The sequence below is a fragment of the Poeciliopsis prolifica genome, unplaced genomic scaffold (genome assembly GCF_027474105.1).
Source record: "Poeciliopsis prolifica strain line A6 unplaced genomic scaffold, Auburn_PproV2 SCAFFOLD056, whole genome shotgun sequence".
NCBI lineage: Eukaryota > Metazoa > Chordata > Actinopteri > Cyprinodontiformes > Poeciliidae > Poeciliopsis > Poeciliopsis prolifica.
The window spans coordinates 42,178-64,886 of NW_026562431.1; the positions used below are offsets into that span (position 1 = coordinate 42,178).

The following is a 22,709-nucleotide window of genomic DNA, read 5'->3' on the forward strand; positions in this document are numbered from 1 at the left end:
CTATATTGTTTCTTCCTGCCTTTACTGTTGATCACACTGAATGAAAAAAATCTCAACTCCGGTGCTCTCCACTAACCCTCCCTTCCTTATTTCCTTAGTGTGATGCCCAGCACGCACTGCACGATCTTATTTTACTAATTTTGAAACCAGGCCAATAACGTACAGGTGCACGGGGAACCACCCTCCTCCAGAAGGCTCCCCGTGGCTCCCTCTGGTGGACAAAACTCCCTACAACTCCAGCATCCAACACATATTTTATTACATTGAAGCGTAGCTTAATTACAAACATTTGCATAGAAGGAGTGGCAAACACAATACACATTCTCAAGGTACTGTCTTTGCATCTCCTGAGGTTACAGTTGTTTGTTGTCGCTCTGGACCATAAAACTAGAGTTTCTTGGGACATCTAGCCTTTGATCCACTCTCCTGCTAGGTGTCAACTCTTTCCCCCTGGTTGGCATCTGTGGTCCTTTTGTCCTCCTGTCAGGGCAATTGTGACTGCAAGAATCCTGCTCCGTTCCCGGGATTCTCTGGTTCAGTTCTCGTCCCCCTCTAGGGTCATAAAATTCAGTTCCTGAGACTCTGGGTTGTATGCAAACGACCCATTCTTCCTACCAGGCTAAGTGTCACCCTCGCCATCCGTCTCCAAAGTGACAAACTCATTGTTTTCTTCAAAGATAAAAGAAACACAGATCCCAGGGGCAAACAAAGGTTCCTCAACCCTTATTGTCTCCTAATCTCGAATATTTATATTTGTATTTATATCCTATTTAGGTCACGTTAACGAAGAAGTTGTTAACGTGACCAAAGTAGGTTATAGGCTAATGATTTTTCTTCGGAAGAACAGCTGAAAAGTTACCGTGTTTTCTGGTAGAAATTTCGCTCCAACTCCTCCCTAGTTATTTATATTTTCTTTGCATGAAATGTTGAATAAACATTAATTTTTCCACTTATCATCGCCGATGTCTGCTGGACTTCGGGTTGCACCGTGTCAGCTATTCGGGATTCCCTCCGTGTTTCCCCTCAGAAAGCACGGAGGAGAATCCACGCTTTCTGATTGGCTCCCGATCACATTCAACAGGCTGTGTTAAGCTCCCAGTCTGGGCAAATCCTTGATTTAGATCGGAGCGGCCACGACGATCTACCTAACACACAACACAATTTGTGTTGTGTTACCCCCGAACGACAGTTCTAAGACTTTCGTTCGGGGGTAAAAAAAATCCTGTAGTTTGAACTATTACATCAGGCAGTCGGATGTGCCCCTCTTCTCTATTTAAATCTAATGATTACTGAAGGGCAATGTACTATACAGACTTAATAATCTGCACTCTTTTGGTTGAATGCAGTATTATTTCCTCTTTGGCTTTGTGTTGTTTAGTTTTTATTCAAGTATATTTATTGTTAATGGAGACTGAGAATCTATTTTATGTTTGTTTTTGGTTGTTTTATTTATTTTGTACATCAGTCCCAGTGTCAAGTGTTCTTTGGCAGGAAATTGCATGTATTATTACGTAATTTCCATTAAATCAGTGTAAAAAGGTCTTCAAACAATATTATCGATTATCGCAATAATTTTTTGAGACAATTAATCGCCCAGCAAAATCTGTCATCGTGACAGGCCTAATAATACATTCAGAGTATTGCTTGCTTAATTGCAGCGCAGTTAGAGTGTAGTGTCTCTAGTGTGTAGATAACAGGCTCAGCTAAATGCCACTCCCCGTAGAGGCAATCAATAAACTAATAAAGCATTTAGACGTGCTAATTTCAGTAAGAAATTTGTAGTAGCCTTTTTGGGGTTTTTTTTCCAGAGCTGTAGTTGCAGTACAGTAACATGAATATTGTATGTCTGTGCTCAAGTTCAAATAGTTGGTCATTTTCTAACTTTTTCATTTGCCAATATTATTTTCAAAAACTTACATTGCTGAAAGTCAGCTGAAGTGTCAATTTGATCAACTAATCAAAACTGCCTCCAGCTATAATAATCAATAAAAAGGTCACCCTATGCTGGATCTCTGTAGATTTTCCAGGATATTCCCTCCATCCATCCATCCATTTTCTGAGCACCCTTCTCTCTAATGGGGTTGGGAGGTGCTGGTGCCTACCTCCAGTTGCGTTCCCGGCAGAGGCGGGGTACACCATGGACAGGTCGCCAGTCTGTCGCAGGGCATCAGGATATTCTCCATGTCTAAAGTTTACCAAGACCTTTTAAAGACCTTTTGGCACCTAAACAGGAGTTCACCTAAATAGCAACATAGAGGGTCAAATAAGTAGTTCTTCTATTGCGGTCAGACTGAATAAGTATGACTTTAATAGCTCTAAAGTAATGTTTTATTGGACAACAGGTCAGTATGGACTTACTGTGTGTTCTCCAGCAAAATGTTTTGGCAAAGTATTAATAGAACACCGCACATACATGTGTGTTGCAGGAGAGTATCGTAGGAGAGGCTGTGATGCTGGGAGAGAGGAAAACAGCAGCAAGAGGAGTGAAAGAAATGCTACAAGAATCAACTAAGCTAGCACAAAAACTACGTTTCCTTGTGGAGGAGGTGAGAAAAGTTTTAACAACGTCTGACTGATATGTTTACTACAGTATCCTAACTTTTCTTTATCACATACACATCCTCACATTGCAGCCCCAGCACACAGTCCCAGACATGTTTGTGGTTGCTAAGCAATAACAAACGTGTTGCATATGCCAGACTTCGAACCAGAGATCTGCTTTACTCCAGCAACCGGGAGGCCAGAGGAATTCTCTGTGGGAAGATAGTAACACTGTATCTGAAGGTTAGAACATGCATAGTACACTGCTCCTTTAATTGCTGCACAATTGTCCATAGGGAAAAAATATAAATTCTGTATTTGTGTGTATGCAGCCTCCAGGTAGGCGACCTGCAACATTGTCAGTCCAAGCCAAGCTGGATGTGTATTTGTGGTTTGGAGCTTGCTCAGACTCCAGCCATATGCTGGATGACCTGCCTGCAGGATACAGACCAGCCACAGGGGGCGCCGACAGCAACAGCCCTCCTTTTACCTGCTTTGCATGGGTAAGGAAGAAGCGCCTCTTGTCCATTGTTTAATAATAGATTGATCAGAATTTTTTCTAGCTGAATGCGACAGAGAGAAGTCAGAGTTTTTGGTCCTAGTAAGCAATCTTAGAGAAAAATACAGAAAATGCCAGAAACCTTGATATAGTTCTGGTCTGTCATAGCCTTTTACTTTCCTTTACTAATTTGGGACACCTGAATTGAGGACCTAGTGAGGCTCTCATACCACTGATTACTGACTCTCTGCTCTGCTCAACAAATATCTGTCTTTTAATCACACATTCTAACACTTTCACTTAAATCTTCCACTCATACACACCATTCACCACTGATATCAGTTCCAAACATCATGTTTGAAACTTTAATTTTCTCACATGGTGCTGAATAAACCCTTACAGATGTTGTGACCTCCGATGAGCCAGGACATTAAAAAAGAAATCTAAGATACAAATTTCTATTATCTTAAAAACATTGTTAGAATTGAATGATTTCTACGTCATCTAAACAATTATTGCTTTTTGAGGACTGTAGCAAGACATGATCGGTAACACAGCTTGGAGGTTTCTTGTTCGTTCTAAGAGCTTCATCAGATGAATGTCAGTGCAGAGCTTGTGGATGGACCTGCTGTGTTTGTTTCTGCAGAGCAGCACAAGTTCCAGCTGCGGTGCCACATGTATCAGGCTCGAGGTCTGATCGCTGCAGACAACACGGGGTTGTCAGACCCATTTGCGCGAGTCACATTTCTCTCACACAGCCAAACCACCAATGTAAGAGTGTGTTTACATGTATTGTTGGACCCAGCTCATATGACTGGGGTTTTCTTGGCAACCTGACTTAAAACACTATAAAATCAAACTAAACTGAAGAGTATATTTTGTTCTAAACTGTGCAGGTTTAGAACAAACTTGTTGCGGTATTTCTGCTCTTCATGTCTGACTTCGGTCTTCTTGTTTTGTGTGTGTTGTCAGATCATCAGTCAGACTCTCAGTCCTACATGGAACCATTGTTTGCTAATGAGCTCCCTTCTGTTAAGTGGAGACCTGCAGCACATCCAGGAGGAGCCTCCTCACGTTGTTGTTGAGGTTTATGATGACGACGCTCTGGTAATCCCACCACAAGACACACGATTCAGACGAGTCTCTTAGTTTCTGCCATCTCTGAATCCCTCCCTGCTCTGTGCTCTGTGCAGGGAAAAGCAGAGTACCTGGGAGCCACAGTGGCCGTCCCTGAGGTGCGCTTGGCCTCTGAGTTGTACACTCCCCCTATTCTGCAGTACAGCCCACTTCACTGTGGCAGCCAGTCAGGAGGAGACCTGCTGGCTGCATTTGAACTGCTGCAGGTTAGTCTCTCTGGTCACTCTCATGCCAAAGTTGTATGAAACGGTGACAATAGTTATACAGAATCTTATTTCCATGGATACGAACAAATCCATGAATAACAGTAAGGAGCAGTACTCCTTTAATTTTTTTCACCATGATTATCCAAACATCTTGTGAATAAGAGAAATGTTTAGAAGAGACTGGTAGTTGTCCCAAACAGATACAGGAAGGGTCAGCGACTCCAGACAGTGACAAAATTCCACTCTGGAACTTTGTCTGGTATCTCATAAGCTGGGTTTTCATTAGAAATGTGAGTAAACCTTTTTCTGTATTCCACTAATGCTGATAAAACACAATTTGCAATCACAGTCTTTCCATTAAATAATAAACTAAAATCATAGGTGAATAAGCTTGATCATGCAATAAGTCAGTGCTTCTCAATTATTTTTCGTTACGCCCCCCCTAGCAAGAAGAAAACTATTCGCGCCCCCATTCCCCACCGTGACTATCCATCTCTGCATAACATTTTTTCCTTATTAACATTTTTTTCGCTGAAAAAACTCTAGCGGCTTATCGGCGTGATTGGGATGTAACGTATTTAAGTGACGCGCTAATTTATTTGGCTTCATGCTGTCCGCTGCGAGCATTTTTAGACACAGCAAACACACCGGTCTTTCCTCTTCTCCAACTGTAGTCACAGTGAAGCCAAGCGCTAAATACGCTTCGTCGTATTTCCTCTTCTTAGCTTTCGGTTGACTTTCTGTTGTCTCATTATCTTTGTCTCTCTCCGCGTTTCTTTTCATCCCTGTGAAAAACTTTTTCATGTTGGGGGTTGTTGAATAACGGAGGCCATAGACAGAACGCAGTCGGAGCTTTTGTTGACTTAACACTGCTAACCAAGGCAAACCTGTTGTCTTGTAAGTCATGAAATGTTGCACTGTCGCAAACGTGACAGAAGTAACAATGAGAGCGCCACTGCCGCCTACTGTGCGCAATTACACTTTATACTAGTACGGCCAAAAAAAAGACTGTTCCCCAGTATCACACGCGCCCCCCCAGGTATCGCACCGCGCCCCCCAAAGGGGGCCCGCCCCACTATTTGAGAAGCACTGCAATAAGTCATTACACATCATGGTAAAGATGGATGTAATCATTCACATGTGTTCATAATTCAGTCATGGTGTTAGTGCTCATCCTCTTTCAGCCATCTGAGTGGATGTCAGCGTCTTATTCAGGTGTTGGAGCGACAAACTCCTTATACATTGGAACATCTACGCATGCAACGTTTTGGGGAAATTGCAGTCTGTAATTTCACAGAATTGTGAAAGTTGTGTGTCATCATGTTAGAATGACACAACTTTCTGTGAACTGTGCAGTGTTGTGAAAGCTCTGGAGGAGCCGGCTGCACATCTTCAGAAAAACTATTGACTTACTACTTCTCGTCTTCTTTGTCGTTTTCACCAGTAGTAACATGTGATGTGACATCACACAAGTCAATCAGACGTCACTGGTGTGATGTGATAAAAATGTTTCCATTGCAGTTTTGCAAAATATATCTACTTCAATGATGCCAAAAAAAATCACCTCATTCAAGTGCAACAATATTTTATTAACTAATGTTGATAACATTTTTTTTTAAATTGTTGTTTGTTGAAATTCATTTTTTATTTATTTTCAATTTGCACAATTATAAGGTTAATGGAAATGCCAGGTCTAGACAGAACTTGAGACCTTATACATGTATATCATGTTTTTAAAAAAAAGAAAAAAAAAACTTTTTAAAACTAACTTCAACAGAGATAACTGGCTCACGCCATTGTGATCATACTAATCCAGAATGAATTTCTCCATCTTCTAGATTTCAGAGTTTGGCCAGATGAGTCTGCCAGAGTTAGAAGAACAGGAAGGAGGCATTTATACTGTTCCTGCCAACATCAGGCCAGTTCTCAGCACCTACAGGCTGGAGGTTTGTCAGCTTCAATCATGAGGCATTGAGAGGATCTTTAGAATGTCCTTTTAGAACAGATGTTGATATTTCCCGTTAGGTTTTGTTCTGGGGACTGAGGGAGCTAAAGAAGGTTCAGCTCCTGTCTGTTGATCGGCCACAGGTCTGAGAAATTCACTTACTTGGGAACCAGAATAATATTTTTCATTGTCATAATTTTTGCATTTAGTGTGTTTCCTAAATTTATAACAAAAAAATGTTCCAACGAATATGCTTTTGGAAAAAAATGACTTTTAGGTGTTCATCTTTTCCAGGTGTTCATAGAGTGTGCAGGTAAAACTCTGCGTTCCTCAGTCATCCAGAAGTACAAATCCAACCCAAACTTCACCACACTGTTAGATGCCATAGAGTTGGTAAGATCAACACCTGCAACATACATAAACTATATTAGCACAGCAGCAGAGCTTCAGAACTTAGTTGATCTAGAAGGAACACATCATGTTGGGCGGAATGTCAAAACATTCTAATTACAAAATCACTTTCAAACATAAATGATCAAGTTAATGTCACTGAGTGAAATAACTATTTGATCCATTATAACCCAAGCAGAATTGTGGCTTCTGTAGATGGGCTGTGTTCCCATTTGATGCACAGATCTAGCAAACACAAATATGGTCTGTACAGTACACAGAATACTGTCTCTTCCATTCCAACCTCACCACAATCTGTCAAAGGACATCAGGGACGAGATCATTCTCTCTCAGTCAAAAGAAGCCTTCTCTGAAAGATGTTGGTCAAATACACAAGACAAGCAAAGTAATGGGAGGGTCACTTGAGAAAGGAAAGAAATTAAGCTTCCACAACTCCTGGAAATCCATGTTAGATCTTACCCCACTGTGTTCAGATGATGATGAGAAAAGGCAAGGATCAGCCTACATACTGACAGACTGGAGGCCAGTGTGCTTTAACTCTTGCTTTAACAGTTTTTTTTATATTTTTGTTGTACTTTCTTGCACATTGACAATCAAAGGAAATCTAATTCTTGGTGATCATAGTCATCAAGGGTTATTATGATGACTTAGGATAAGACGATTGACCTGTATTGTAAAGTGCCTTGTGACAATGTGTTGTGAACTAGTGCTTTGTAAATAAAAAAAAGTGAGTCTAATTGGTACCTTACTGTAAGACAAAAACTTTGCTTTTGTCCTAATGTCAAACATATACTGATATGTTACAAACATATCAGTATATAATAGGTTTCTTCTATAGTACATGTTGTAGAAGGCACATGTACATCTAAAACCTCTTTCACAGAACACTCTAATGCAGTGGTGTCTCTGCTTCAACACACATGGCTCAAATGTCAGCTCATTAGCAGAGCTGTGTGGCAGCATGCTATTGAGTCAGTTTAGCCGTGTAATCAAACAAAATGTGTTCAACAAAGATCTGAAAACTGCAGGACTCTGGTCCCGAGAATTGCACTGCTTTGTCTACTAGCCATCTCCATTGATGAATGTCTGATGGCGTTTTTGCTGTGACATTGTACTGCTCTTTATCCCCTGCACTGATACACTTATTGAGCACTTTAAATTTCTTTGTCCACTTTGTTGTGCGGCAGGAGTTACCAGAAAACGAACAGCTCCATCCTCCTCTCAGCATCACAGTCGTTGACTGGCGGGCCTTTGGCCGCAGCACACTGGTTGGAAATCACATCATCAACAACCTCAAGGCCTTCAAGTACACTCTCCCTCCTCTCACGCAGTTCAGTTACACAAACCACCTGAGGTCACACAAACCCCAAGACTCTCCCTGACACAAGAGCCACACAGTGTGAAGGGTAATGATTGTTTATAACTGTGTTCAGTTTTTATTAGCTGTCAAAGCGGTTCATTCCTTATCATTTTCCAGCATGTTTATAATAAAAGGCCACCACTTTGAAGATAAAGAACTTGGATTTTAAATAACTGAACAGATAACTGTTAAAAAACAAAATATCTTTTAAAAAAAGTTATCAGACATTTAATGACATGCAAAATAAAAAAAAATCATGACTAAATGGACGATTTAAAAAATCACAATTATCCAAAATGACGACAAATGTAAATAAAAATAAGTCAGTTATGAAAATGACAATAACTGTTCCATTTTTTCAACAGGACCAAAAATGACCCAGATTTGATCAGAAAAGAGCCAACAAGATTTAGATAAATGTTGTTTCTTACACTTGTAGTTTTGGTGTTATTTTCAGTTCAGCTTTCATTCATATTACAAAAGAAGATTCATAAATTCATTCAGTCATTCTAAGAGATTTGTTCCAGTTTTGATTTAAGTAAACCTGTAAAGAGAATGAGGAAGTTTCTTCTATCCATCGTATTGAGTAAGATACATATCCAAACATATCTGATTAGAATTGAGTGGACCCATATAACTGGTTATGACCTGGAGCTGTTGAGATGGCATTTGTGGTATAGAAATAGAAGTGAACTGAACTGTGGTTGACAGGCTGTTTCAGGATGCTATAGAGACCCGTTCGACTGTGACTCTGACTAATCAGGACTTCCTCATTACTATGGAGGATGAAGCTCTGCCTCCAGCTCCACCCACACCAAAACCACAAGCCAAGAAGAAAAAGGTGAAATTTATATGCAAAAGAACCAGTGGTTATTTTACTTGCACAAACTCCAAAATTGATCCTTTCTGAATATATTTCAAACAGGAGAGCAGCTCAAAGAGCATCCACCGGTCCACTAAGAGGAGGAGGCGAACCATCGCTGATGAGACTGTAGAGTCTGTCATTGACTGGTGGTCCAAATACTACGCTTCTGTGGACAAACAGGTAACTGACTGCCAGATTTGTGCAGAAACATTAATTTATCATTTTAAGAGATGTTAATTTGTCCTGCCATTTGTGTTTATTCCAGGCTAAACAGAAGGACAGCTTCCAACTACCTATTGTGTTTGACAAAGGTAAGAAATTTTCATCTACAACCAGTATCTTTGTTTTATGTTGCCGGGACCAAAATATTTCAATCCACCTGGTAATGAAAGCTCTCATATCAGAAGCATGTACTGTTTGGTTGACTGATCTCTCCAGATATCTGTTAGGCCATTTTGACATCATGCAGATGCTTTTGTAACACTCACGACGTGTTAACAGTTAAAACAACAATAATAGGACCAGTGCTAGGTTCGGCTTATTATTAGTTGAAAAAGGAAAAAAAAAAAAAAAAGAACAATAGACAATATAAATACAATTGACAAACAATAACACAAAATCAATTCAAAATAATTTCCTGTTCTTCCAGAATAATCCCTGTTTGAACTTTTAAACCTAATTTTACGTTTTAAGGGATGCTGTTTATTTAACCTAAATTGTAGTTCTAATTTAGTTCTAGCTAAGAAGGTTAATCTAATTATTTTATTCTTTTAAAATCTATTTAAGGTGTTTAGTTTTATTTTAAGAGATTATGATATAAAATTTATTTTAATCTCCTATTTTAACTAACTGCTTTCTATTTTCACCCAACAAAAAAAATGTACAAACACACCAATAATGTGCATGAATACAATTCAAAAGGAAAAAATAAAACACAATATTAATAATCCAGTAAAATACTGAACAACTTGTGCCAATCAGTCTTTCCTTGGGTGATTTTGAAGGGTTGATTCTGGTTCTCTGGATCCGCTTTTCTGGGTTCCTGGGTCAACGGCTCGCCATCGTAGTCCAATTCGGCAATTTGGCTCGGAATTCCCGGTCCGACTTGAGTAGAACTTCATAAAAAGGCCTGGTTTAATAACCACAAGCACAAAAGTCCCCTTTAACTTTTCTGTGTGTCGCGCAAAGCAACACACTAGCCAACTCGGCTCATTTGTTACATTAACTGATTAATCGGATAAAGAAGTCTGCACTTTTTTATACATTAATTAATTCAATAATGAAAAATGTTATTGTCTAAAATACAACAACAGCCTTTCTTTGTGAGAACTTAATCATTTGTCACATTGATGCATCAGCTGCTCCAGCACGCCGGTGGGTCTCCCCCTGCTTCTCCACTAACTTATCGAGCTGTGTTGGGTTAACAAAGAACATCTGGGTCATCAGCCTCTCCAACCATAACGCGGTCATTTGAAGGATTATTCCTCACTGGCATGGATAATCTGCTTTCTTGGGGATTTTCCTGTCAAGACTCCTACAAGCTAAACAGTTTTTTTTTGTTGAGTAACTATGGTTACATATGTTTCGACTGGTTGCAGCCAAAGAGTGGCTTCCAACGTATACTAACGGAAATACGTTGCTCCGTTTTTTCCGTTTCGGTCAATAGATTAACTTTACAAATAACATTTATCACAGAAATAAAATACAGTCTTTCACTCACCAAGTCCAACAGACAACACTCTTAAAAAAACTCCTCCTCCAAAAATGAGGAAAAAGTTTTCAGCTATTCGTAGCCTTGCTAATCGGCGGTTCGCTTTGATCTCCCTTAGCTCGGCACGACTCTTCGCTCCCTCGCTCTCTCTCTCGGTCTGTCTCTCTCTCTCTCGGTCTGTCTCTCTCTCTCTCGCTCTGTCTCTCTCTCTCTCGGTCGTCTGTCTCAACAGGTGTCTGTGTTTAACCTCTCTCGGTCTGTCCTCATATCTGTCTCGCTCCCTTCCCCTAGCGCAGGGATGGGGCTAGTCACCTTGACTACACGGCCATGTGACCCTTCAGAATAAGATACTTTTTTTCTTACACTTGACCGTTCTAACTGCTGACAAAATAAATAAACTTCACACAGTTTCAAAAAATAAAACAAAAATAAAATACACGAATATAAATCACACTGTCTGTAACTTTTTTTTATTTTTTTATTATTATTTATTTATTTGAAACTATTTTGCCCTATTTATTCTTTCCTATTTACGCATTTTATAATTATTTATTATGAAATAGTAATTAGTTAATTCGAATGAAGGCTATTTTAACCTGGGTTACACTTTGGTCTACTGGTCTTCATTATTGCTGGATGTTCTGATTGTTACCAAGACAATGATTCTCTCTTCTTCTCTGAGCAACATTGACGAGAACACTGTGTAACAGTAAAAGATTTAGAGGTGTTGTCCCATACCTGTACCACACAGATCATTTTAATACTAAAAACATTTTGTCTATCATTTAATAAAGTTGATTTATTGTTTGGCTATTTACAGCCAAACAGTATTGCATAATCAAGTAACTGTGACCTAAACAAATGCTAAAATATAACTTTAAAACATTTTGACTTTGCAATTCAACAGCTTGAAATTGAGCCACTGTCTCTTTAAGAAGCTCCTGTTTCTTTCGGAGATTCTGCTCTCAGCAAGTCATCACATTAACATTATTTAGTATTTACAATTTACAATTGTTGTGGGAGCACTGGTTCATATAATGAGCTCTGCAGATGTGCGGTTTCATTTGGTGTTTGCTAATCGCTGCTGCTAGTTTGAAGGAGCTGAGTTGGTGAGTTGGGAAGGAGGTCGACTCTGTAAGGTGGAAGCTCGGCTTGGAAAATGTTCCAGATACAACTACCTGAAATGAGCTTTCCCCATTTGGTGGCTGTACCTTCCCATAGAAGTTCGAGGCAGGGTGATGATTGGGCCACTCAGGAGGAATTTGGGGTAGAGCTGTTGCTCCTCTACATCCACAGAATTCAGTTCAGAGCTTTGGGTATCTCCCTCCTGAGCTGGAAGTTTTCCAAACACTTCCCATGTTTGCAAAGGGAACAAAAACATTGCAAGCAATCTCCAAGCATGTAGTGGATGTTTCCTGCTGAGGTGATCCAGGAGCAAAGCACCAAGTTCTATAATATGTTATCTTTTGTACTTAGCTTAAGTGATCCAACACTTTTGACACTTTTTGTCTCTTTCTTGGTAAAGGTTCTTTTTGTTCTTCCTCTTCTCTTTACACAGCTGGTAATAGCGCTTAGCATTCATCAACAGCTCAGCATAACACAAATTATCCGGCCAGAACATGGCACGCTAAATAGTAAAATATTATTTTATAAAGTCTCTGAAAGCACTAAGAAAGCTAAATTTTGTATTATTATTTTTCTCCACAGATTATCTGCCTCATACTAAACTGTCAGTTTTAGCAAAAATGTAAAGAAATTATAAGCATGCCATACTGCAGTTTCAAATGACATTTTCCTGATTCACATGCTCAGTTTCTCAGCAGCAGCCAAGAGACTAGAGGCTACACTTTTTGGATCATTTAAGAAAACCAAAATTTTCCAACCCTAAATTAATGGAAATATTTCTTCAATAACACAGTTTCATTTAGAACATCATGTTTTTAACCTCATGACATGTGATGAGGTGAATGTCCCCTGATCCACACTGTTGTGCATTGCAGCGTCACCATACCACAGCTTGCTCAGCGATGGAGTAGACTCCTTGGGTAAGGACTTTGACATGCAGTTGGAGGAGTTCTTGTCATGCACAACCAGCATCTGGTTTTGTTCACTTCCTGGGGAGAAATCTAATTCATGTCTCGCATGAATTTGATTTCGCTTGGCCACAGAATGACATCTGCAGGATTTGGGGACAAACTAAATCTTTTTGGTTTCTATGGATGCCATTCTGTTACTGAACAATCTGCATGGTATTTGTAGTTTTGTGGGCAGAGTTGTACACATGATGAATAAAAAAACTGGTTTGTTCTTCCACTTGAAGAGTCACGGTAAACTCTGGCAGGTCTGAGAGAGACTTTAATTATGTGTGCACGTCGTCGTGTTTGTTGCTGTGTTCTGCGTCAGTGTATGTCATTGAACACATCATGTGTGCTCTGCCGCAGTCAGCAGCCAATCAGATGGAGACAAGAAGAAGAAACAGAAAGGAAAGGAGACGCTGGAGCTCAACTATAGTTTACCTACTAAAATCGCAACACTTCAGGTAAAACACCAAGGACATAAGTACCAAGTTAAGTCTTTAGTTTATGCATAGAATAGCAATGAACTTACAATATACAAAGGAAAACTTTTCAAAACAATATGAAAGGTTGCTTGTTCCATTGAATTTGAATGCATAGATTTTGTTACAGTTGTCTCTGAGCAGCACATAAACACCTCAAAGCAACTGTCAAGCACAGTGATGGAGGGATGATGATGTGGGCTTTGTTTTGTACTCACATAACCAGAGCAGCTTACAGTCATGAAGTTGACTGTGAATTCAGCGAGGAAAGATGACCAACATAAACTGGTTTTTTGAACAGGGCAGAAAATGAACATGGTCATTTATCAGAATAGCTTTTTACTTTTACACTAAAGTTGTGGCTGTTTTAAAATATTATCTGTAGCAATGTATACCTAAAGACAAACAATCAAGTGTGATCATTCCCTAAGGACATTCCAAAATCCATGCTGTTTTTTCAGCACCTCTGATATCTTAAAGTTGCTTCCAAATGTTTGGCCTGAACTGACTATCAAAATGCAGCAACTGACAGAGTTAAGAACAAAATGTATGATTAAAACTGGTTCTGTTAGTTTTTCCCAAACATCTTTTGGTTTTAGATTTTGTTATATGTAATGCATCATTTCACTGAGGATGTACCATGCTCATTTTTTACCCATTTAGTCTTTATTGTTATTGTAACAATGAAACGTTATATATCAAAATGTTGGTGTAATTCTCAGATAAAAACATCTCACTTAAAAAAAGACTATAAATAAATAATTTTCTCCCTTGATTAAAAAATAATTAAAAAAAAGAGACATAAAAACTGGACAAGATCAAATTGACCACTTAGCAACATGAGAATGTTGAATGCTGAGTAAAAACTGCTCCTCAGTTTGTGTAGAATAATAGATTTCTGGTCCTGAAACATGAAACCGTAGATTTTTTTTTAACAGTTGCGGTTGTGATCTGGTCTGTGCAGCTGTACAGAAAGGAGCTGGAGGTACAGTTTGGTCCATTTGATGATTGGGTCAGCACATATGATCTGTTCAGGGGGAAGGCCAATGAGGAGGAGGGAACATCTGATGAGAGATTTGTTGGGAAGTTTAAGGTGAGTTCCACTGCAGGTGCTGCTGCGAGACATGAATTAAAATACATGTTAAACTATTATTTTTAAATTCACTTAGGGTCGATTCTGCCTCTATAAGCTAAGTGATAAAGATGAGGAGGATGGGGAAGATGTCACAGACACAGGCCACTACAGGGTGAACAGAGGAATCCCCCCAAACACTTCAGTCCAAGTTCTCATCCGGATTTACATTGTCTCTGTGAGTCCAGCTGCGTCTGCTCTCTGTTTTTAAATGACATGAAGCTTTAGATCCTGCCGTCTTCTCAGGCATCCAACCTGCATCCAGCCGACCCAGATGGGAAGGCCGACCCTTACATTTTTCTTCGCCTTGGAAAAAATGAAATCAAAGACAGAGATAACTACATACCAAAAGAACTTAACCCTGTTTTTGGACGGTAGGTGACCGATCTACTGAACATCCGAACATTGTACAGTGGCTTCATGTTCTGAGACGGCTCTCTCCTCCAGATCCTTTGAAATGCAGGCGACATTTCCGCAGGAGTCTCTGCTGTCATTGCTCATTTATGACTTTGACTTGGTGGGAGGCGACGACCTGATTGGAGAGACTCGCATTGATCTTGAGAACCGGTTTTTCAGCAGGCACAGAGCTACATGTGGACTCCCTAGCGAGTACAGTCTGTAAGTTCAGGTACTTTCCTGGGGGGCAGAGTTTAGGTTGGAGTGTTACCTAGAGCCTGGTAGAGTACAGTACAGATACAGAGAAGTAGCTCTTCACCTAATCTGACACGCCAGGCAGGGAGAACATTAACCAGACAGCAGCCAGGAAATCCATGGTAACTCTGGAGGAGCTTCATAGATACACAGCTCAGGTAGGAGAATACATAGTGTTGAGAATATAAGTCTGGTTAGCATAACTTTAAAGACAGTCAATCTTTGTGCACATGAAATATGGGATCTAGTATGAACATTTTGGGTGGATTCTAGGTTAGGTGAACTTAGATAAAAATCCACAACTGGGGCAGTGGTTGACTCTCTGAACTCAAATAAATTACTAAAAACAAAATCTTAAATACTCTCCTTCAGACAGGGGAGTATCCAGGCACAGGAAGCCTACCTGTTATTAGAATCAACAAATTCTTTGGGGTGGTTCAAGAGTTCAGTGAAACATTAAAACTTTAAAAAGTTTTCTCCAAAATATAATCAAACGTATTAAGACATTTTCTTAAGCATTAAACAGCATGTTTTGAATTAGTTAGTTTTTAACCATACTATTTGCATGCATTTTATCTTACTGAAATACAATAGAATTAGGAAACTATTTTTACTCTTAAAATATTTCAGGTATTTTAAGAGCTTTTCTTGACATAGAAGAACAGTGCAGTTTTTAGATCCAAAGTTATTTAGCATTAGATTTTTGTGCCAGTTTGTTTAAAATACAAATCAGTTTCTTGTTGAATTGGTGAGACAGAGAGCCATTGCGTCTAGCTGCAGGTCATAAATTTTCGTCTGGAATGTAAGGAGGAGACTGGTACGAGAAGATCTGGGTGTTTTAGCAGGCCCCAAAAATTAACATTAAGACAGCCCCACAAAGGGAGGACACACCTTCTAATGCATATATTTAAATTAAGGGAAATACACATTCTTATAAAAAGCTTTGTTTTACAGCAGAAGATCAATTGCTTTGTGCCCGAGTGAGCAATTCCCAGAAATGCATTTTTGTCTTTTCTTTTCAACTTGTTGAAGGTAAATTCTATGTTTGTTGTTCGTTGGACTTTTTGATAATCTGGGTGTGATGCTGACGTAACATTCTGTATGCATTGAATTCTCTGGATAAAGCTCTAGATATCTGAAGTCTGATGTCGTATGATTGTTCTTTATCATTCCCCTTGCATACGTGGAGACTGATGGACCTGGGAAACAGAGGAAATTAACGAGCAAAGTGAAGATATTCCTCTGATCTTAACAAGAGACCGGACAACTATTAGTGACACACTTAATAAATCTGATATTTCTGGAGGAGATAAATGGAGAAAGTCATAAAAGAGAGTGATCAGAAGAATGGAGTGAAATAAAGAACAATCCTGTTCTGTTAGTAGATCTCAGACCAGAATGAACTTTCACTTTCCAGCACAACAATGTGACTAAACAGAGCAAAATGAAGCATTTTGACCAAAGCACATGCATGTGTTGCACTACAACCATTTTGCAAAGATTGGGCAAACATTTCAGTGATTAGATGTATAAACATGTTAGAGGCAAGGGCTAAAAAATCTGAAAGACTTTCAGCTGCGATTAAAATGAAAGATGGTTTTACAAATTGACTGAATGCAAAGGCATGTCACGCTTAAACTACTTTTATTGGAGAAGCGAAAGGCGCAAAACTCTCAAATATATGGATAAACAAATAAAACTCAGAGACGAATTCTTTACTGCCAGCCACGACGGGTTGGGTAATTTATTAACACGTCTAACACGGATGCATCAATACAAAAACATCGTTTCCAAAGTCTTTCCCCAAAATAGCTCCAAAATCTCCCCGTTCTTCGTCAAGATTCTTGGCTGCCCATTGACTGAGTGTGTGTTGGAGTTTCTCTGGAACACTAATGACCTCTTGATCTAAACATCTGCTCCACATCATAACTGCCAAATAAGCCAATTAATCACAATTGTTATTCCTATCTATCTAAACAGCTTACTTCCCAACTCGTGTTTTGGTCCAACTTTTGTGCTTTGCAAGCAAGAAAGTCAGGTCAGATCGACCTTACTGGCGCCAACAGTCTTTCTGCAAAAACAACTCCTTAAAAAGTATGTCCGCGCTAACACTTTTAAAATGTATCCCAAAGTTCTACCTTGTCTTGGTCTGTCACATAAAATCCTCAGAAAACATTAGCTGTTTTGTGTTAGTATGTGGTGTATGTTTAAGATGAATAAAAACCTTTTCAAATCACCGAATTAAATCTTCTGATGAGTGACTGAGCGCCTCTCTTTGACTGCAGAGGAGGTTATAATGCCTGGAGAGACTGCCTGAAGCCTTCAGAGCTGCTGTCAAAGATGTGCAGAGACAACGGAGTGGACGGTCCTCATTTTAGTCCAGGACGCATCATTGTGGCTGACAAAATCTTCACAGGGAAGACTCTCTACATGCACGATGGTAAAGATAACTTACACAACATGCTCAGGATGTTTTGAGATGGTCTTAGACATCAACAGTGAATTTGTACAATTGCTGCTGTGTTCACTGGAAGAGGATTATTTGAATTCAATTCAAAAGTTCCTTATTCGTTCCAAAGAAAGACTAAATGAGGTTGTCACTCATAAAATCCAAGTACCTTCAAAGACTTCCTTTTAATGTTTTTTTTTTTTTTTTGTCTGGCTGTGGATATGATCTTTACCCATACTGATGGATAGAAGAGATGGTTTAAACTACTGCAGCCTGTTTTAGCTCAGCTTTGGAAATGTGGGGTCGAAGTTCAAATGTTACTGTTTTTGAGCTTTTCAGATTCTAATTCTCTTCTTTTCGGTAGAAGAGGATTCTTACAGTACTAAAATCTACTAATAATTACAGTAAGTGTAATTATTAGGATTACAAGTACTGTACTTGTAGAAATACAGTTCTGTACATCTGCAAGTGTAACCGGATCCGATCTGCGTCGTGCTGGTTTTAAATGATCAGGCCGTGGTTCGCCTTTAAAAGGATGATTCCTTAATTTATTCTGACAAGAATAACCAATAGAAAAGAACCGTGTTACAGGCTGCCCGCTCCAAGCCCTCTCCCACAGGACAACAAGACAAAAGGGGGAATCATATCTTACAACTAGTTAAACATGCAAAATAAACCTTTCTATACAACATACCTGGCAAGAATAACAAATAGAAAAGAACCGTGTTACAGGCTGTTGTGTACAAAATTACACAACAGAAATTAACTTAATAACTATAAATAAACTGGATGTATTTAGTACATACACACCTCTGCCACAGGACAACAAGACAATAGGGCAGGGTCTAAGGGATGCAAACATTTTAAAGACAATACCACAGAAGAAGAAACAAAAGGGGAGGGGCTTCAGTTCTTAAAGTAACACAGTGAAAACAATAACAGAGATTTTCAGTCAGGTAGGTACACATATAAATAGCCAAAAAAAAAACATTTTGAGTAATTATAACAGAAGAGCAATTCAACCAGGTTACACAAGTACAGTTGCCACGTTTATGCATCATACAACAGTTAAAAGAAAGAGGAAAAATTCTTCCTGCTGCAAAGCATCCAGAAGCAGAGAGAACAAATGTCTCAACATGCAGCAGCTCAACCAAAGACATTATGAAGAAAAATCCACAAGAAACAATCACACCGAGCATTAACAACATAACAACACCCTGGTATTGTGATAAATACCAGGTAAATATCTTCACAATATTTACCAGAATTTTATATTTCACCAGTATTGCTCCATACACTGTATTGCCAAATGTTTGCTTTGAAGCTTTGCAAATTGTCCACAAGTGTGTTTATGGGAATTTATTACGATTCTTCCACAAGTAGTTTTAAATTTACCTGGAGAAAATGCCCTGATTCATAGCCTTCTCTAATTCATAACATATTTATTCTGTTGAATTGTGGTTAAGACTCAGGCAAGTCAGTCACCTTCTTTCACTCCAGATCACTCAAGTCTCTAATGGACGCTGCTTTGTGAACTGGTGCAGTCATGTTGGGACAGGAAAGAATCTAAACTGTTTTCACAAGATCAGAAGTAAGAAATGTTCTTGTTGTGCTGTTTGGGTGTGCATTAATAGTTCCTTTACTGTTCTCCTGGCAGTGAAGTGTTGATGATGGGAGTAGATTCAGGAGTATCTTCAGTGCTCCATCCACCTGCATTCTGTGGCCGAACTCACCAGAACATTTCAGCTGAATTTAAGAGTAGACGGGTTCAGAATGTTTCTCCTCGCTTCCTTCTATGGAAACGAAAGAAGCGCTTCTGATCAACACAAGTGTTAGATCACCTGTGCTGATCTAACAGGTGTGATCAACACCCATAGATAACACCTTATTTTCACAACATGCTTTTAAAGTTGCCCAGGTTAGAATTTTGTGTCTTGAGTTACAAAATACTGATTATACATTATCAAAATGAATCCTTACTGATTACATACATCAACGTTAGGCGTTAGCTAGTGCTGATATAAATAACGCTTTCATGAAGGTTAAAATTGTCAAAGTAATATTCATTTTAAAGCCAACAACATTAATTTCCTGCACCCCAACAGATCACACATGACTCTCAAGTCATGGGAAGAAGGGCAACTTCAACTCCAGCTCCTTCAACAGGGTCCTCTCTAACTTCTCTGCTCTCCTCTGGAATCCAGTTATAATGTGCTTTAGACACCTGTCTGCATCTGCCTCTTCACATTGATCTAAGATCCACTTCCACAGCCAGGAAATCTGCTATGCACTGTTCTGATCATCTTTAGCCCCACAGGAAAAATAGAATTCTGCAGATGCTAATTTTGCAAAAAGCTGATGACCTCTCTGCACTTTCTGCAAGTTACAGCATCTCGTGACTCTGCTCTCATATTTTATGTGGTCTACCAATTCATATATAATTTCCTGTTGTTTCCTATCACTTTGTAATAACACCTCAAACAGCTGACTGTTGGTCATTTGGTAGCAGCAAAATCCATGATACCACTCTGGAATTCACTCAGCTCCAGAGGTCAATCCAATCTTTTCCAAATATTTTTAGAAGCATTCTGCATGCCTAGGTGCGGGATTGTATACACTTGTAGAAGTTGAAGTGATTAGAATTCCTGAATTTCATCATTTGGATGAGTGAGTGAATACTTTTGGTAATATAGTATGTTGTAAAGGACAATAGATGTGCTGCGATTATATGCATGTAATCGTTTGCATTTGTCCTGGTCTTAGATGAGCCGGTGGAGTCATATGAACCTGTCTCTGAAGGTCCTGCACCGCTGGGCAGAGATCCCAGCTGTGGGATGCCAACTGGTACCAGAACACATCGAGACCAGAACTCTGTACAACAAGGCCCGGCCTGGAATGGATCAGGTACATCAAATCAAATGAGTTTTTTTAGAATGCAGTGTTTGATATTCAAATCATTTTTCAACATGTTATATTACAACCACTATTTTCCTTCCACTTCACAATTATGCACTACTTTGTTTTGGTCTATCACATAAAATACATAAAATACAGTGATTTATGGTTGTGATTTGACAAAATGTGAAAAGTCTAAATAAATATGTGCTATTCTCTTCATGCAAAAACAACTTCTCCACAAAAAGAAAAAGAAAATAAACAAACAAAATATTCTATTCAAAACGGCAAAAATATTCAGTCAGCAAAAGTCCTGCTGTCTCACCAGCACCAATAGTTTAAAGTACAATGGACAAGTTGGATTGGTTTGAAGTGTCCTTCAATAGACTTAGACTTAGACTTAGACTTCCTTTATTGTCATTCACAAAAAAAACACAAGGTGAATCTTGACAACGAAATGTCGTTACTTGGCTACCAGTGTAACAGAGCTAAAACCTTATACTACACAATAAATACATAATAGCTAAATAAATATATAAGAGCTAAGAATAAAGTGCCATAGAATCCACAGGGTCAGTGTTGTAAACAAAACTAAAGTGCGTGTATTGACCATGTCCATGGGGGGGTGATTTGGTTTGTGAGTGTGTGTGTGTGTGTGTGAAGCGGTGTTATGTGGCGTTAAGCAGTCTGATGGACCGGGGGAAGAAACTGTTCAGTAGTTTGGTTGTTCTGCACAAGATGCTGCGGAACCTTCTGCCAGACGCCAGGGGGGAAAACAGTCCATGGTTGCGGTGGGTGGGGTCCGAGAGGATCTGGTGAGCGCGGGATAGGCAGCACCTCTCTGCGATGTCCTTAATGCAGGGGAGCAGAGCCCCCGTGATCTTCTCCCCTGTCCTCGCCACCCTCTGTAGAGACTTCCAGTCAGAGGCCCTGCAGCTCCCAGACCAGATGGAGATGTAGCTGGTTAGTAGGCTCTCGATGGTCTCTCTGTAGAAATTCAGTGATCACAGAGTCAGGCAGCCTTAGGTTATGAAACAGGATGATGATCGAAAGAAAGTCCACCTCTCTGTGGCTCAAAAAAGTCTAGTTAAAGCTCAGTTAAGACCAATTGAAATTCTTTGACTTGGTCATAAAAACTTTCAAGTGTGCAGGAAAGGAAGCTCTATTTGTCTTTGTGTGTGCAGGGTCAGGTCCAGATGTGGGTGGACATGTTCCCAATGGACTTACCACATCCAGGACCGCCAGTGGACATTTCTCCAAGAAAACCAAAAGGGTGAGCTTTGACTGTTTTCTAACACCAGACCTGGTCAGAGGGGTTGGAGATGGGGAAGGTAACCCATTAATCTGTTAACAGGTACGAACTGCGAATCATCATATGGAATACAGAAGATGTGATTCTGGAAGACAGTAACTTCCTGACCGGTCAACAGTCCAGCGACATCTACCTCAAAGGGTACAAACATATCATCGCTCCCACATCACTTTATTTTTCACAATTTGTTTCATAAAACTTTATAATCCCTGTTGAGCAATGTAGTTTCTACAAAATATTCTGATATAAAAGGAAGTTGATAAACTGAAGAACATTTTTTCTCCCTCTGGTGAAAAATACATAAAAATCCCAAAGGTCTGATCTCCCCCAGTCATGTCGGGGTCATCAGCTGCTAAGTTTTTAGAACTTTGAATGTTCCTTTATTGCACTTAAGTGACCAGGACCAAAAATTATTTTCTCCATGGAAAAGTTTTTAAGTTGCTTATTCAACTTGCAACAATTGCTTGGTTCAAATCCTTTGACACATATCGACCACATACATTGGTAACAGGACAGACTTTGAAAAATATTTTAATTCAGAGTTCTGTATATCCCTTTTAAATACATGCCTTTATGTCTTGTTCTAATTCACAACAAATTCTGTTTGTTTTCAGTCAGAACTATTGATCCTCAGCTCATCTTCTTTCTGTGTAGCTGGCTGAAAGGTTTGGAAGATGACCGCCAGGAAACCGATGTCCACTACAACTCTCTGACTGGAGAGGGAAACTTCAACTGGCGCTTTGTGTTCCCCTTTAGCTACCTGCCTGCTGAAAAGGTACACACACATATCGAACCATGACGGGAAACAGATTATGTTTTATACCAGAAGTTGTACTAAATGGACGAGCGGTCTGGACCTCCTTTCTTCCTCAGGTGGTGGTGGTGAAGAAGAGAGAGCACATCTTTTCTCTGGATAAAACAGAACAGAAGTTTCCTGCCATCCTCATCCTGCAGGTCTGGGACTTTGAAACACTCTCCTCTGACGACTTCCTCGGTGAGTGTGTATGACCATTTCTCCACGTGTTTGTGTGTGCGTCT

The 22,709-nt window shown here is 39.5% G+C and overlaps 1 protein-coding gene across 1 annotated transcript in view; it reads left to right on the top strand.

The window, feature by feature from the left end:
* The window catches only part of LOC129379293 (fer-1-like protein 6), a 40,518-nt gene that overhangs the window by 16,250 nt on the left and 1,559 nt on the right, over positions 1-22,709 (top strand). The window contains 29 exon segments of the mRNA XM_055059994.1: positions 2,427-2,546; positions 2,634-2,659; positions 2,661-2,784; positions 2,874-3,024; positions 3,027-3,044; positions 3,687-3,811; positions 4,013-4,147; positions 4,234-4,383; positions 6,222-6,329; positions 6,409-6,471; positions 6,623-6,721; positions 7,927-8,059; positions 8,062-8,164; positions 8,811-8,940; positions 9,025-9,144; positions 9,230-9,275; positions 12,676-12,720; positions 13,117-13,214; positions 14,197-14,325; positions 14,402-14,542; positions 14,611-14,738; positions 14,812-14,982; positions 17,301-17,455; positions 20,228-20,249; positions 20,251-20,368; positions 21,544-21,632; positions 21,714-21,812; positions 22,326-22,446; positions 22,545-22,665. Of these exon segments, the coding sequence (XP_054915969.1) occupies positions 2,427-2,546; positions 2,634-2,659; positions 2,661-2,784; positions 2,874-3,024; positions 3,027-3,044; positions 3,687-3,811; positions 4,013-4,147; positions 4,234-4,383; positions 6,222-6,329; positions 6,409-6,471; positions 6,623-6,721; positions 7,927-8,059; positions 8,062-8,164; positions 8,811-8,940; positions 9,025-9,144; positions 9,230-9,275; positions 12,676-12,720; positions 13,117-13,214; positions 14,197-14,325; positions 14,402-14,542; positions 14,611-14,738; positions 14,812-14,982; positions 17,301-17,455; positions 20,228-20,249; positions 20,251-20,368; positions 21,544-21,632; positions 21,714-21,812; positions 22,326-22,446; positions 22,545-22,665 (3,088 nt within the window).